Source organism: Capricornis sumatraensis, chromosome 13, assembly GCF_032405125.1.
Source record: "Capricornis sumatraensis isolate serow.1 chromosome 13, serow.2, whole genome shotgun sequence".
Lineage (NCBI taxonomy): Eukaryota > Metazoa > Chordata > Mammalia > Artiodactyla > Bovidae > Capricornis > Capricornis sumatraensis.
The window spans coordinates 40,647,713-40,661,576 of NC_091081.1; the positions used below are offsets into that span (position 1 = coordinate 40,647,713).

A 13,864-nucleotide genomic window follows, 5' to 3' on the forward strand; every position below is an offset into this window, starting at 1 on the left:
AGCATTTCTCATGATGTACTCTGCATATAAGATAAATAAGCAGGGTGACAATGTACAGCCTTGACGTACTCCTTTTCCTATTTGGAACCAGTCTGTTGTTCCATGTCCAGTTCTAACTGTTGCTTCCTGACCTGCATACAAATTTCTCGAGGCAGGTCAGTTGGTTGGTATTCCCATCTCTTTCAGAATTTTCCACAGTTTATTGTGATCCACACAGTCAAAGGCTTTGGCATAGTCAATAAAGCAGAAATAGATGTTTTTCTGGAACTCTCTTGCTTTTTCCATGATCCAGCAGATGTTGGCAACTTGATCTCTGGTTCCTCTTCCTTTTCTAAAACCATCTTGAACATCTGGAATTTCACGGTTCATGTATTGCTGAAGCTTGGCTTGGAGAATTTTGAGTGTTACTTTACTAGCATGTGAGATGAGTGCAATTGTGTGGTAGTTTGAGCATTCTTTGGCATTGCCTTTCTTTGGGATTGGAATGAAAACTGACCTTTTGCAGTCCTGTGGCCACTGCTGAGTTTTCCAAATTTGCTGGCATATTGTGTGCCCATATTAAAATTTTTGATCTATTCTAACATTATATTCCTTCCAACCTGATTTAATACCCTCTGCATCTATTTCCATATATATTCCCTGGTTTCTGTCTATATAAATTGGAATTATCTTGCATATCTTTTGATATAAGTTTTATTTCTTTCTCATTCACAGTTCACACTACACACTGGATTCTGCTGGGACTTGATTCTGGTCGTAGGTCTAGAAGCAAGAGAGATAGCTGGGGCAGGGTCCTAAGGAAGGCCAAAGTCCCTGGCAAGATGCCACTGTAGGTAAGGCTCTTACTGATTCTTCAGGCAAGGAGAGACCAACCTCATCAAGCAAGGAGGAAAAGCTGTTACTATTGGCAGATAAAACTGCAGCGCATGGTCCTCAGCCTCAGCTTCATAAAAATCCCCTTGGACAGCAAGGAGATCAAACCAGTCAATCCTAAAGGGAATCAGTCCTGAATATTCATTGAAAGGACTGATGCTGAAACTGAAGCTCCAATACTTTTGCCACCTAATGTGAAGAAATAACTCACTGGAAAAGACCCTGATGCTGGGAAAGATTGAAGGGAGGGGCAGAATGGGATGACAGAGGATGAGATGAGATGGATGGCATCACCGACTCAATGGGCATGAGTTTGAGCAAGCTCTGGGACTTGGTGATGGACAGGGAAGCCTGGCATGCTGCAGTCAATGGGATCACAAAGAGTTGGACATGACTGAGTGACTGAACTGAACTGAGTCTCATCCCAGCTTTTAGGACCCTCTCCTTCCCAGCCAGAATCCTAACTTTAACTGAAGAGACTCTGTAAGTTTGGGAATTCAATTTGCATTGCAATATTGCCACCCATAGGATTAGACTTCTAGTTTTAGAAATCCCATCTCTGGGGCAGTAGGAGATAAGTTTTCTTCACTGTGGTTAAAGAGGCTTTCTGGCTCTTCCTCTAATCCTTGAGATTGGAATTTAATGTTCTCAGTTGAATTTTTTCTTTCCTCTGGAAATTCAAATTCCAGGCCCCACCCTGGACTACAGACTTAGAAACATGGGGTTTGGGTCCCCATTTTAATAGGCTTTTCAGGTGATTCTTATGCATGCTTAACTTTGAGAACTGCTAATGTGGAACAACACCTTCAAAATTCTCAGAGAAAATTATTTTCAACTGAGAATGCTAAACCAAGACAGTTAATGTGGATAAAAATAAAGACAGACACGTATAAGGACTCAAAATTTATGTCCCTTGTGTTCTTTACTCAAAAGCAATTGGTTCATGGCAAACAAGGAAGTCAACAAAGGAAGCAATGAAGTGGAAGAGAAAGGACCTAAGAAATATGGAAGCCAAGAGCCCAAAGCAAAAAAGAGGTTTCCAAGATGGTAGTAAAGAGATGTTTCTTGCTGGCTGCTGTGTAACTGACCCAGTGTCACTCCAGGGAGGTACATAAAGCCAAATGAATAACTTCAAGATAAAATATGTAGCTGATATATCTGACCTTCTGAAATATGATACTTCTAGATGTAAAATCTGTCTGCTAGAGCAGATTAAAAAAAGATATTTAAAAATAATAAAATTAGAAGTATATAAATTATTAATTCTAGAAAATGCAAAATTTATACAGGAAAGAAATATTTTTTGGCCTATCAGTAATAGATGCACTAACTTCTGCTGTTCTTCAGAATTTTCAAATAAATATTTTGGTAGTATGAAGAGATAAGAAGTAAGTTGAGAGGTGCTATGGCAGCTAAACCTTTACTAGAGTTCATATAAAATATTGATTAAAGTATCAATTTCTTCATGTTATTTAGATACATAAGTACTTTTGAAAAAAACCTTTAAAATAATTTAAAATGGCTACCTCTAAAACCAGATGTTGAATGTGAAAGGTAGTATAGGATTTGACTGTCATTTTAAAACTCAATTTGATGATTTTTTAAATGAAATTATGTGCATATAACATAAATAATAAAAAGAGAAAAGAAGAAATTCTCTGATTTGATAAAACAATGCAAATAAGGGCTTCCCTGGTGGCTCCGCAGTAAAGAATCCTCCTGCAGTGCAGGAGACATGGGTTCCATCCTTGGGTTGGGAAGATTCCCTGGAGGAGGGCATGGCAACCCACTCCAGTATTCTTGCCTGGAGAGTCCCATGGATAGAGGAGCCTAGAGGGCTACAGTCCTTAGGGTCACAAAGAGGGACACGACTGAAGCAACTAAGCATGCACACATGCAGTGCAGATTAATCTACCATGTATGTACTGAGCTGTGTGCAAAGCATAGTAGTCATAGGGGACACTGAGATTTATAAAATCAATCTGTCTTCTAGGAGAATATACTCTTTTCAATGAAACAAATATCTAAAGCACTGAAATAGCAGTTTAAGACTGAAGGATGAAGACTGCAAGAATTCTGTGGCCTCCACTGCCCATTCCAGCCCCTGCTGCTGCTGCTGCTAAGTCGCTTCAGTCATGTCCGACTCTGTGCGACCCCGTAGACGGCAGCCCGCCAGGCTCCCCCGTCCCTGGGATTCTCCAGGCAAGAACACTGGAGTGGGTTGCCATTTCCTTCTCCAATGTATGAAAGTGAAAAGTGAAAGTGAACTTGCTCAGTCGTGTTCGACTCTTCGCGACCCCATGGACTGCAACCTACCAGGCTCCTCCATCCATGGGATTTTCCAGGCAAGAGTACTGGAGTGGGGTGCCATTGCCTTCTCTGTTCCAGCCCCTGAAGCCCCATTAATTGTGACATCTTGGCATTCTTCAAACATTAAACACTGTATCACTAACCTGATTGCCCCTGCGTTGTTTCTATAGATTCTTGAGACAAGAGAAAGAATCATAAATTCAATAATTTCTGCCATATCTGAGGTTTACATGTGGGGTTTGTATATATATATGTGTGTGTATAAATATATATATAAACATAACACCTTCACATATTTTAATTTTTTCTTGGACTATGTAATGAGAGTACCCAACAAATGCCAAATAAAGACTAGTTTAGATTAAACATTAGGATTGCTATGCAAGTATTACCAACCTAAGCTAATTTTCTACTGTTCTTATGTTGCTACTGTCCCATTTCCTCTGGAAATGCAAATTTTTACTATAAAACTTTGATTTAGTCTTCTGTGAAATTCAGAGAAACTGCAGGTTACAATGTACTTGATAAGAATTTCTAAGAGGAAAGAATCTTTTGACATAGTTACAATGAGTATTCAGAAGTCCTAATTTTCGGCCAGGAGTACAATGAATGAAGAGTATATAGATACCAGGGCAAAAGTGTTATTAAGTTCATGTATGTTATGTTCTCTGACATTAGAAATTTCTGATCTTCCTCAGTGTTTACCTTAACACTGCTTTTATGTAAGCCTTTCATAGACTCTTTGTATATTTGGGAAATTCAACTTTTGTATTTAATGGGCACTGAAAAGCTGATTGGAAGCTCTGTGTGCATGGGTTGGGCTTGATGGTAGGTGGGCTTCAGTATACAAGGTAACTGGGCACCAAGCTGGCATTTTTCTTGGGGCACCATGAAAGGTTAGTATCTAGAGTATTTTTTTTCCTCTGGGGCTTTTTAATTACTGGGAAAGATGAGTGCTTCAGTCCTGCCTGGTAGTGTATGCCTGGCTGCTGGCCATCTGGGAACAGGGTAGAGAAGGGGGCTAGGTTCTCATGCTGAATGTGCAGACATCCATCCAGTCCTTCTGTGTTCAGCCGTGCACTGATTCACTAAAGTTCTGTGCTTATCAGGTTCAGCTGTGCCAGCAACCCGGGCTGCTGGCATGGGGGTATGTTCTTTCATATGGTTGCTGGAGAAGATGAGCCACAAACCTAGAGTGGGGTTCCAGTAGCTCTGTATATAGATTTTTCAGTCAATTTCCCAGTTTTCTGCCCCACCCAAACTTAAAGTACTTCCTGGTATCTCCTAATCCACAGCTTCTCTGGGGATCTACTGGGTTTGTTAGCTTCTTCTAAGCATATTTCTCAGGAAGTATTGAAGATAAAATGTTCTTTGTTCTGCTCTGTTCAGTTACCACACCACCATCTGCCTTTGCCTTAAAACATTTACAAAAACTCTTATCTATTGATGCATCTTTCATTCATACGTGTCCTTTTGGATTGTGAATTTTGTTTAAAAAATATCCCTATACTGTCATTTCAGTGTAATTTTGAGAAGCAGGGTCTATGGTTCATTTGTCTAGTTTAAGCAGAAATTCAGGAATCATTTGTTCATCAGTATTTCCCCAGTGCCTTGCTCGTTTTTATTGTTCAGTCACTCAGTCGTGTCCTACTCTTTGTGATGCCATGGACTGCAGCATGACAGGCTTCCCTGTCTTTTCACCATCTCCCGGAGCTTGCTCAAACTCATGTCCGTTGAGGCAGTGAGGCCATCCAACCACCTCTTCCACTCTTGTCCCCTTCTCCTCCTGCCTTCAGTCTTTCCCAGCATCAGGATTTTTCTGATCAAGACATCTGCATATATTCCTTTATGCTTGACTGGTTTGATCTCCTTGCTGTCCAAGGGACACTCAAGAGTCTTTTCCAACACCACAATTCAAAAGCATCAATTCTTCAGTGTTCAGCCTCCTCTTTGACCCAACTGTCACATCCATACATGACTATTGGAAAAATCAGAGCTTTGACTAGATGGACCTTGGTCAGCAAAGTAGTGTCTCTGCTTTTTAATACACTGTCTAGGTTTGTCATAGCTTTTCTTCCAAGGAGCAAGTGTCTTTTAGTTTTGTGGCTGCAGTCACTGTTTGCAGTGATTTTGGAGCCCAAGAAAATAAAGTCTCACTGTTTCCATTGTTTCCCCATCTATTTCCCATGAAGTGATGGGACCAGATGCTTTGATCTTTGTTTTTTATAATGCTGAGTTTTAAGCCAGATTTCTCACTCTCTTTTACCTTCATCAAGAGGCTCTTTAGTTCCTTTTTGCTTTCTGCCATAAGTGTGGTGTTATCTGCATATCTGAGGTTATTGATATTTCTCCTGCCAATCTTGATTCCAGCTTGTGCTTCATCCAGCCCAGCATTTTGCATGATGTACTCTGCATGGAAGTTAAATAAGCAGGGTGACAACATAGAGCCTTGATGTACTCCTTTCCCAATTTGGAACCAGTCTGTTGTTCCATGTCCTGTTCTAACTGTTGCTTCTTGACGTGCATATAGGTGTCTCAGGAGGCAGGCAGGCTCATCGTAGGCTCTGAAATAAGTATTTGATGGATGAATAATTGAGTGACTTGAGTTAGAAGTTTTTACGACAGCAGTAAAATATTGTGACTGTATGTGCACACAGAACAACCTAAAAGGCATCTTTTACAATAAATTTTTGTTTTGGCTCTGTTCCATTTTGGTTTTGTTCTCAGCATGGTCAAGAAAATACGAGTTTTAGAAAGCTAAGTGTGTGCTCCTTCAGGATGGATATGTTTGCTTTCTTAGTCAAGCAGTTACAGCTGTTACTTTAGGCTTAAAGATACACATTTGCCTAAGATACACTTTTATGATTTTTCTCTAGAAAATCATATTGAGGCTGAGGTATGCAGTAAGCACAGTCTTTATGCTTATTTGTATGTATATTTGTGAAGTTATAAAGAGACTTGGGCTGATTATATAGTTATATAGAGACTTTCCCCACGGTCCTTTGTGGTTAATAAAGTTTGAGAGTCACTGGCTTAGTGGGGCATCTTATCCAGGTATGTTTTCCTTAGAAAATGTACCTTTTTGTAGAGACAAAGAAATTAAGCTATAACAGTGAAGTGAAGTGTTAGTCACTCAGTTGTGTCGGACTCTTTGTGACTCCATGGGCTGTGGCCTGGCAGGCTCCTTTGTCCCTGGGATTCTTCAGGCAAGAATATTGGAGTGGATTGCCATTCCCTTGTCCAGGGGGCTTCCCAACCCAGGAATTGAACCCAGGTCTCCTGCAATGTAGGTGGATTATTTACCATCTGAGCTACCAGTGAAGCCCATAACATCTCAAGTATATAGTAAAATTAATATTTTGAACAAATAGGTGAATATTCTTATTCATACGGTTAGCTCTGGACAGCAAATTGGGGATTATGGAGAGATAGGAATATGTTAGAGAGCCCATGATTTGGTTAAAGTGCTGGATCTTGGGTCTCACAAATGAAATGCTTCTACCCTCTATACTACAAGAAATGAATAAATGGACTTCTGGCACTTCTAAAATTATTCAGAAATTGTAAGTTCAAATAATGAGAAAATTATGGCATCATCTTAAACAATTAATGTGGGGCTGTGCAGGTGGTGCTAGTGGAAAAGAACCTGCCTGCCAGTTCAGGAGATACAAGAGACACAGGTTTGACCCAGGGTTGGGAAGATCCTCTGGAGAAGGACATAACAACCCACTCTAGTATTCTTGCCTGGAGAATCCCATGGACAGAGAAGCCTGGGAGGCCACAGTCCATTGAGTTGCAAAGAGTCAGACACGGCTAAAGTGACTTAGCACACACACATGCATGCAAACTACTGTGTAATTCGCCCATCCCCAATCTTTGGATTTATTAAAGGAATCTACACAGACACCCAGTGAGAGTTCTTTATAATTAGAAAGGTTAAAGTTACCTCTCCAGTAAGGAAGGAAAAACCTACATCACAAAAGTAGGTTAGGAAGATAATAGATTAAGAAATTTGTTTACAGAAAACTCATGGGTTATAGGAATTGTTAAGAAGTTGGGGGTAAGGAGAATAGAAAGGTGATAAGCTTTTTGGAGCAAGAAAGTGAAATATCTTTGTAAGTTTTCTAGAGTGCATTCTTCTTCACACCTGAATATTTTCCCAGTCATCTACTTTAGAATCCTTTATTTCTTAGTTGACATTTTAATCAAGTTGCTGGCATTACAGTAAGGTTAATCTTAGGAAGAATAAATTGAGAAAACAGAAGTATTTGTTTCAGAAAATACAGGATGGAAATGGGTGGGCATGGGAAAGAAGAGAGAATTTGAGGATCAAAGAGATCTTTAGAAAAAGAAAGGAAGTCTTCAAAATATGACCAAGACGTTTTATGGATAATTTTTCTTCTTTTCTTGAAGAACTTCTTCAGTAGAGTGGTAGGATTCTGGGGAAAAACACAAATAAAATAGAGAGCCAGAAAACTGCTTCAGACCCTCATTGAAAATAAGGGTGGTGTCTACTTGTGAAGCTGTGAAAGCAAAGGTGTTTGATTATCATGTATTAAATAGGAAACTGATTTCAGGGTTCTTTGCCAACTAGCTTCGGGCTAGTGTAAGAATGGAATATAAACCTGTACCAAAGAGCTATCAAGAAAAGTATTAATACTCTCAGGCCAAACAGATAATAAAATCTATATTAATAGTAACTGTGAAAAGGCTATGCTGCTCCTGGAAATTTGAAAGAAAAGTTAACTGTAAGGTAATACTTTTGGCCTTTGAGGCAGTAATACATTTTTATTCTTTTCACTTTCACTTTATATGTGGAAGTCATGAAGTTTCCTTTATAGTTGACTAAAAACAGAACAATATTTTAGTGATGACTAGTCTAGAAACTTAAATATTTTTAAAGAGTTAAAAAAGTAAAATAGGTCCTTCAGGATGAAGAGTAAGGAGTCAAATGATGTGTACAAAACTCACTCCCACTTATTTTTTTGTGTTTTGGACTTGTTTTCAGGCAAAAGGACTCCTATGGAAGATGGACACCTTTCTCCCGTTTCCAGAATATGTCTCCAAGCTCATCAGTGAAACCTGATCCTGCTGCTTTGTGTTAAAATGCTTGAAGAACACTCTCATCTCTGACAACGCCAGCTTCCATCCTGCTGAAACCATGGTCGTTTCTGCAGTGTTGACGGCATCCCATACTGGGGCATCCAACACAACGTTTGTAGTTTATGAAAACACCTACATGAATATTACAGTCCCTCCACCATTCCAGCACCCTGGCGTTGGTCCGCTGCTTAGATACAGTGTTGAAACCCTGGCTCCCACTGGGATGAGTTCCTTAACAGTGAATAGTACAGCTGTGTCCCCAACACCAGCAGCTTCCAAGAGCCTCAACTTGCCTCTCCAGATCATCCTTTCTGCTCTAATGATGTTTATTCTGTGTGTGTCTTTTCTTGGCAACTTGGTTGTTTGCCTCATGGTTTACCAAAAAGCTGCCATGCGTTCTGCCATTAACATCCTCCTGGCCAGCCTGGCTTTTGCAGACATGTTGCTTGCAGTGCTGAACATGCCTTTGGCCTTGGTCACTATTCTTACCACCAGATGGATTTTCGGGAAATTCTTCTGTAGGGTATCTGCTATGTTTTTCTGGTTGTTTGTCATAGAGGGAGTAGCCATCCTGCTCATCATTAGCATTGATAGGTTTCTTATTATAGTCCAGAGGCAGGATAAGCTAAATCCATACAGGGCTAAGGTTCTCATTGCAGTTTCTTGGGCAACTTCTTTTTGTGTAGCTTTCCCTTTGGCAGTAGGGAACCCCGACCTTCAGATACCTTCCCGAGCTCCCCAGTGCGTGTTTGGGTACACAACCGATCCGGGTTACCAGGCATATGTGATTTTGATTTCTCTCATTTCTTTCTTCCTGCCCTTCCTGGTGATCCTGTATTCCTTTATGGGCATCCTCAATACCCTTCGGCATAATGCCTTGAGGATCCACAGCTACCCTGAAGGTATATGCCTCAGCCAGGCCAGCAAACTGGGTCTCATGAGTCTCCAGAGACCCTTCCAGATGAGCATTGACATGGGCTTTAAAACGCGTGCCTTCACAACCATTTTGATTCTCTTTGCTGTCTTCATCGTCTGCTGGGCCCCATTCACCACTTACAGCCTTGTGGCAACGTTCAGCAAGCACTTTTACTATCAGCACAACTTTTTTGAGATCAGCACCTGGCTACTCTGGCTCTGCTACCTCAAGTCTGCGTTGAACCCACTGATTTACTACTGGAGGATTAAGAAATTCCACGATGCCTGCTTGGACATGATGCCTAAGTCCTTCAAGTTTTTGCCGCGGCTCCCTGGTCACACGCGGCGACGGATACGCCCCAGTGCTGTCTATGTGTGTGGGGAACATCGGACGGTGGTGTGAATATTGGAACTGCCTGACATTTTGGGTGATGGCTGTTCTTTATCTGACTTTGAATTTTCTTTCTCATGGCTCCTCCACTTAAATTTTGTTGTTTTATTCATAGGTTATGTATATATGTGTATGTGTGCAATGTAAAGAAAGAATGGTGATTAGTTATAAGTCTGTTACCAGGGATACACAATAGGGAAGTGATCCCAAGTGTTACCTCCAGGGTTCAAGAGAAATCCTTGATTTAGGGTGGGGAGATGGTTTTCTGTAACTTCAGTTGATTTTGTTTCTATAGTAGGAATCAGAATTGTGCTTTATTGAGCCTGAAGTTACATGGAATTTTAGGTATATTGTATGCTGCTAAGATATGCTTAGTTGAGTTTATCAATTTTTTTTTTTCCTGGAAGACACTGCTGCTTTTTGCCATCACATTGGAGCCAAAAGCCACATACATCTCAGTAGATAGTTAGTTTTATTTAAGAACAATAACCCAAGGGGGTCAGTGACATTTTAAAGGTCATTAATATTTACTTTGGTGCACTTTAAGAAACAATGTACAGACTAATTCAGTCATGTTTTTCAGAATTGCTTTTATACATGACATGTTGTGCTTTAGGAAACACTGCATTATTTCTAGGAAGATAGTTTTTTTTTAAAAAAATGTTTTATCTGCATGTACAGTTTTAAAGGAGAGAACATAAAAATGGAGAACTTTTTCTAAGCACAATAGTGAATCTTCAGAGAAATAGGGCAGAGTTGAGAAGATGGAGCACCTTTGAAAATGTAAATGAAATGCAGAGAGGCTGTGGCTGGTGGGGGCTGTGCTGATTCCTTTTACTCACCGATTCTCTGAGTTCAGTGAGGAGAAGGGTCACCATTTATTAGACATCTACCAGGTGCCAGGCACTGTGCATCACCTTATCCTCATAGTGTGCTCTGAGGGAGGTTGTTACTTCTTCCTTTTGCAGACAAAGAAGGCAAGTCTCAGAGACTTAAATCCTGCCCAAGGTTAGTGGTAGAGCTGGGGTCAGAAAATCCATCTGAGTCCTGAGACTGCTGTTCTGCTGTACCACACAAATACCTCCTTCAGGTTTGGAAGTTCCATGACCAAGAGGGAACTATGTGTATTCTTCCTTTCTTTTTTTTTAAGATTGAAACCTTTTTTTAAAAAAAAATAGCTTCATTTTTTTTTAATTGTCAAAAGGAATTATATTACAGAAAGTCTGGAAAATAGAAAGGAAAAAAATAAAATCATTCATAACCTCCTTTATAAAGTAGAACTTAAAAATCGATAAGGTATAAGGAAATAAGGCAAGTTTTTGATTTGCAAAACAAGTGACAATTATTGAGAAGTTAAATACAGCTGTCTATAGGTCTTTGCCCTGTAGTTTTGGATGTTTCCAGTTGTCCAGCTATATTTCTCAATGTTCTGGACAGAATGCCGTGGTTGCCCCAGTGCTTGCCCAGAGCAGAGCTGGCTGTTGAAGAATGTGAACACTTAGAGGTGAACAGAAACCCTGGTCTGAGCCTTGAGCAAGTTTTCACTGGGGCAGGTCTAGGGTTTCAAATTCTTCTTCTCTTGCTGATAATATAATCTGCCTCTCCCCGCTGCCCTACGTGTATCCGGGGCCTTCGGTGCCCTCTCTCTCCAATTCCAGGAACTAGACAGCCCCCAGAGATGGGGCTTCAGACTAAGGCCATAAAGTGCTGAAAGTGTAGCCTACTGGCTACATCATGGACTTTATAAATAGTCAAGTTAACCATGAACCCCTTTTGGATTTATAGCATGTTTTCAGAATTGTCGTGCTTTGTCACCAGTGGGAAGTGAGCCTCTGTTTCTTTAGCTGTACAGTCAGAGAGTTGGACTAGGTGAATCTTCAAGATCTTTCCCAAGAGATCTTGGGATGTAATGTGAGAGTAGAGATTTTTTGAAGAGCCCAGCTGACATCAGCATCACTCTTTGGTCTCCAGTATTATTTTTTCTTACATTTTACTTCTTTAGATATTTCTTAAAATTGAATGTCTGAAGAGCATGTGGCACCATGGCAGGAGTTAGGAGTTTGGGGGGTGGATGTCATCATCAAAGACCCGAGAAATGCTGCTCTTGAGGCAGTGGTCTTGTTATTGGGACTCATTTTCCAGTTAACTTGCCCTTGGGGACTCAAGCATTATATTCAACATGTTTTGAGATCATCTGCTGATGAGACTCACCTACCTCTTTGGTTTCTTATTTATATTATTCACAGGTAAAATTGCTGTTATCCATTGGACTCTTGTAGAGCATAAACACTGTAGTAGATATTAGTAGCACATTGAAGTGTATTATGCTTTCCATTTTCAATATAAGCTAGATTTCAGGCAGATATTAATAAGTCTATTTCAAATTAGACTTTATCTGAGGAAAGTCAGTGTGATCTGTATTCATCTTACATGTTGGCAGTAGATCTTGAGACACCTTTCATGGTTGGAGTTGAGACAGCTTTGTTTCCTTTGTCCTGTTTTTATGAGCAATCCTTAGGTAACTTCAGTGTTGCTGGTAGGCAGTGCAGCATTGGAAAGAGCTCTGGAGTGCCTGCTAAGAGGCTCAGTGTTTGTGAAAGATGACCAAGAGGGGCCTTTGTGAGAATGCAGCACCCACACCGAACAGCAGTTCTCTTTACACTGGATTGTCTTGATTGATCAGATGACAGTTTACAAACCATTTTGAACATTTTTATCACATATACATTTTGGAAACTTAAAGAAGTACTGTGGTATACCTTTGAACGATTTAGGTGTAGTATCATATGTTGCCTATTCTATATTTTCTTGATGGAAAAAAATGCCACTATGAGTTATCACCACTGGCTGACATCATCAGAAATGTTTTTCTTTTTCCTTCAGGCTAACAAGTAAGAAGCAGGAAAGAGATAATGAAGTGTTTGTGGTCAAAAGAAAGAGACAAAAGAAATCCTTTATAATCTGAAATAGTGATATTCAAACTTTCAGATATTCATTTTCATTTAAGTCTTCCCAGGAGGGCTTGTTAACAATAAACACAGGTCACCAGGGCCCCCAGAGGGGCATTGGGCCCACCAAGGCCCATGTTTATCTTGTTGAGTATGTGGTCTGATTCTGGTTCAGATGGTCTCTGGGGCATACTTCAAGAAACACTCCTGTGGGAAATATACCCACTTTAAAAATGTCTCTTTTTTCCCAAAATGTTTGATTTGTGTTGGAAGCCATTATCTCCCAGTGCGTGGATAATCTACATGAGAGGAAGATCTGCGTATCATTGTGCCTAATTTGCTGCCACTACTCCAGCGTCAGCTTTATCATTTTTCAACTGGCAAAGTTCTGATAAAACTGTAGTTTCAAAGTAGAGCGAAAAGGTGACTTCACAATTGAAAGTGATGCCTTTTGGAGTCTGATTCGTCTCATATTTTCTTTTCTAGGTGAGAGATACCTTTATTGTATGTAATCTCCTGAAGAGTAAGGGGAATGCGAAGATTCATCCAATTCCTATTGCTCTGCTTATGCCAGTTGTGTTGAATGGAAGCATGAAAAAATAAAACCATTTAAATCTATGTATTTCAGTTGCTGACAAAGATACTTAATATTTCCTTTGTTTACATGAAAATATTTATGTATATATCACAGGAAAAATGTTCACTTGCTTGATGTTTTATTCTTCCATGATTTTTAATGTTTAAAGGACTGTTTAATTCAGATTTTCGCAACCATAGTCTTCATTGAAAACTCAGTTTTTATAATAATAAATGAAAATGTCAAAGCACATGTTTGTTAATACAAGTAAATGGTAATACAGTTCTTAGATATTAATTGGTACTAGTCCTTTGTAATTAAAATTAATTTATTTTACAATGGTACCTAACCTACATGAAAAAATCACTTTGAATTTTGGGTTGTAATATTCAAAATCAAAGTGTACAATTATTTGTGCATATTCTTATTACAGCCAGGAAAAGAGCTACCAATAAGAAAATGAATAAATGTTTAACATTTCTAAAAGTGGAGTTTTTTTAAAGGACTACTTCATTTATCTTAGAAAAAAAATTGTCATGAATAATACTTTCTGTTCAATTAAAATCTGAGTTTAGTTTCAATCTTACTTCCTTTCAGTTTTTATTTTCAAATTAGCTCTCAAAGCCTTTATGTGTATAACTGTATTCTGGTTTTAGAAGTTCTCAGAGCAATTAAGGATGAAATGAAACTTGGCAAAAGACCATTAGTATTGAGATAGTTTTAAGACATTCTGTCTAGGAGAGTTAT

General features: G+C 39.5%; 1 protein-coding gene across 1 annotated transcript; it reads left to right on the forward strand.

The window, feature by feature from the left end:
- Positions 1-8,344: 8,344 nt before the first annotated feature.
- GPR63 (G protein-coupled receptor 63) lies at positions 8,345-9,604 on the forward strand. The gene has a single exon (XM_068985518.1). The coding sequence runs from the start codon at positions 8,345-8,347 to the stop codon at positions 9,602-9,604; it is 1,260 nt and encodes a 419-aa protein (XP_068841619.1).
- Positions 9,605-13,864: the final 4,260 nt, after the last annotated feature.

Excerpts from the sequence above, each read along its gene's own strand:
- GPR63 (XM_068985518.1), top strand. The coding sequence starts at position 8,345 with ATGGTCGTTTCTGCAGTGTTGACGGCATCCCATACTGGGGCATCCAAC.